Source organism: Colobus angolensis, unplaced genomic scaffold, assembly GCF_000951035.1.
Source record: "Colobus angolensis palliatus isolate OR3802 unplaced genomic scaffold, Cang.pa_1.0 Scaffold21, whole genome shotgun sequence".
Taxonomy (NCBI): Eukaryota; Metazoa; Chordata; class Mammalia; order Primates; family Cercopithecidae; genus Colobus; species Colobus angolensis.
The window spans coordinates 7,410,899-7,413,754 of NW_012115266.1; the positions used below are offsets into that span (position 1 = coordinate 7,410,899).

General features: G+C 49.1%; 1 protein-coding gene across 1 annotated transcript in view; it reads left to right on the top strand.

Annotated features, from left to right (window-relative positions):
- The window catches only part of EEF1G (eukaryotic translation elongation factor 1 gamma), an 18,230-nt gene extending 16,081 nt beyond the window's left edge, over positions 1-2,149 (top strand). Inside the window, exons 6-8 of the mRNA XM_011942694.1 lie at positions 1,294-1,466; positions 1,557-1,681; positions 1,913-2,149. Of these exons, the coding sequence (XP_011798084.1) occupies positions 1,294-1,466; positions 1,557-1,681; positions 1,913-2,071 (457 nt within the window). The 3' untranslated portion in view covers positions 2,072-2,149. The remainder of the gene's footprint in view (positions 1-1,293; positions 1,467-1,556; positions 1,682-1,912) is intronic.
- Positions 2,150-2,856: the final 707 nt, after the last annotated feature.

Here is a 2,856-nt window from a genome sequence, read left to right on the forward strand (position 1 = left end):
TTGGCATTATATATGCATATACACACACACACACACACACACACACATATATACATATAGAGAGAGAGACGGAGTCTTGCTCTGTTTCCAGGCTGGAGTGCAGTGGTGCAATCTCAGCTCACTGCAACCTCCATCTCCTGGGTTAAAGCAAGTCTCCTGCCCCAGCCTCCCGAGTAGCTGGGCCTACAGGTGCATGCCACCAATTTTTTATTTTATTTTATTTTATTTTATTTATTTATTTTTAGTAAAGGTGGATTTTCACCATGTTGGCTAGGATGGTCTTGATCTCTTGACCTCATGATCTGCCCACCTCGGCCTCCCAAAGTGTCGGGATTACAGATGTGAGCCACCGTGCCTGGCCTTTTTTTTTTTGCCCCCAGATGGGACTCTTCCTCTACCGCCCAGGCTAGAGTGCAGTGGCATGATCTCTGCTCACTGCAACCTCCGCCTCCAGGGTTCAAGCAATTCTCCTGTTTCAGCCTGCCACCATGCCCAGCTAATTTTTGTATTTTTAGTAGAAACGGGGTTTCATCTTGTTGGTCAGGCTGGTCTCGAACTCCGGATGGGAGGTGATCCACCTGTCTCGGCCTCCCAAAGTGCTGGGATTACAGGCGTGAGCCACAATGTCCGGCCACTGTATATGTTTATAATTGGAAAGAAAGAAAGCAGATCTCCAACCATGGAGGGAGTGACCTCTGCTATATTGATGCTGGCATTCTTGGCTCAGTATGCCAGATTGCTTTTAAGATAACCTGAACCTAAGGGCTTTCCAGCATCAAAACCTTGGAAAAGACTAAAGCTTGTTTATAGGCAGAGAGGGACTAAAGGACATGGGTGTAAGATTTGGGGTGGAGGCCCTTTGAGAATGTTCATTGCTTACATTCCTGTTACAGCTTGTGTAACCTGAAGAGGCCTGTATGGTGGAGGGAAGAAACTTGGATGAGTCAGTGACTGAGTGTGGTTCATGGAAAACAGCCTGGAGGGCCTGAACAGGGAAAAAGAAGTCCTCACTCTGTCACCACCTGGGGGCAGCAGTTGTCCATGCCCTTCCTGGGGCTCATCTCATGAGCCCCTCTTTGAGTTCACCCTCCACATGCCTTGCATACTTATGCAGAGGAGTGTCCTAGGCCCCTGTTCAAACCCCTTGAGCTCTCTTCCCTCATAAGGTCATACACATCTGCCAGCGCAGTGACCATTTCCTTTATATTAGTAAAGCCGAAATGAAAGCACCCTTCACTTCTCTTAGCCTGGCAGCCCTCCTCCTTACTGACCCCTGTGCTTTCTTCCTCTTAGTACCTTTGTGTTGGATGAATTTAAGCGCAAGTACTCCAATGAGGACACACTCTCTGTGGCACTGCCATATTTCTGGGAACACTTTGATAAGGACGGCTGGTCCCTGTGGTACTCAGAGTATCGCTTCCCTGAAGAACTCACTCAGACCTTCATGAGCTGCAATCTCATCACTGGTAAGAGAGCGGGTCTGAGACGAGGAAGGAGAACAAGGTGTAGCAAGTGCTGTGATTCCAAAGGCTGAATGTTCTCGCTTGCCCCTTCAGGAATGTTCCAGCGACTGGACAAGCTGAGGAAGAATGCCTTCGCCAGTGTCATCCTCTTTGGAACCAACAATAGCAGCTCCATTTCTGGAGTCTGGGTCTTCCGAGGCCAGGAGCTTGCCTTTCCGGTGAGGAAGGTGGAGGAGAGGAGTCTCTTTAGGGTGGGGCAGGGATATAGGAAGCACTGTGTTTTATTTCTGAGCTGATGGACGTTGAGGAGGGTTCAGGAATGCTTATAGAAAGGAGCAGTTCATGTTCACAGTAGACCTGGGGTCCGATGACATGTGTTTGAGCTGGAAGTAGCACAGGTGTGGGGTGGTGTCTCATAACCTGACCACATGCTGGCTTTTTATCCCCAGCTGAGTCCAGATTGGCAGGTGGACTACGAGTCATACACATGGCGGAAACTGGATCCTGGCAGCGAGGAGACCCAGACGCTGGTTCGAGAGTACTTTTCCTGGGAGGGGGCCTTCCAGCATGTGGGCAAAGCCTTCAATCAGGGCAAGATCTTCAAGTGAACATCTCTTGCCATCGCCTCGCTGCCTGCACCTGCCCTTCAGGGAGATGGGGGTCATTAAAGGAAACTGAACATTGAACCCTTTCCTGTCCTGCCTCCTTTGTGAGTGGTGGCGTCTTCAAGGGGAGTAAATATGTTGAAGCGGGGTACTTTCTGTGTTTGCAGTACCTCGATATGCAGGAGAGAAGACTTCAGAAGAACAGAAATGGAGGCCTGTGTTCACTTGTGATTTTAATTACCCTGCCTTCTACGGTGATGACTGTCTTCTAGCTGGGAAAGAGCGGAAGCAGTTGGGGCGGATAGTGACATGGGGCTTTGTGACTACCTAATTCTTAGGAGTCAGATTCCAGGCCTTTCCCAGTGAAGGGAGAATAGCTGCTAATAACAAGAGCTAACGTGTATAATTCAGAGTGCAAAGAAACTTTACATTATTTCCGATAACTGTCCTGTGAGGTAGGTAGCTGACAATATGCAAGGGTTGTAGTTTCTTTTGCTTTGTTTTTTTAAGACAAGGTCTGGCTCTGTTGCCCAGGCTGGAGTGCAGTCTCAGCTCAACCTCTGTCTCCCAGGCTCAAGCCATCCTCCCACCTTAGCCTCCTGAGTAGCTGGGACTATAGGTGTGCACCACCACGCCCGGCTAATTTTCTTTTTCTTTTGTTTTTTTTTTTGTAGAGATGGGGTTTTGCCATATTGCCCAGGCTGGTCTCAAACTCTTGAGCTCTAGCGGTCGTCCTGCCTTTGTCTCCCAAAGTGTTGGGATGATAGGCATGCATCACCATGCCTGCC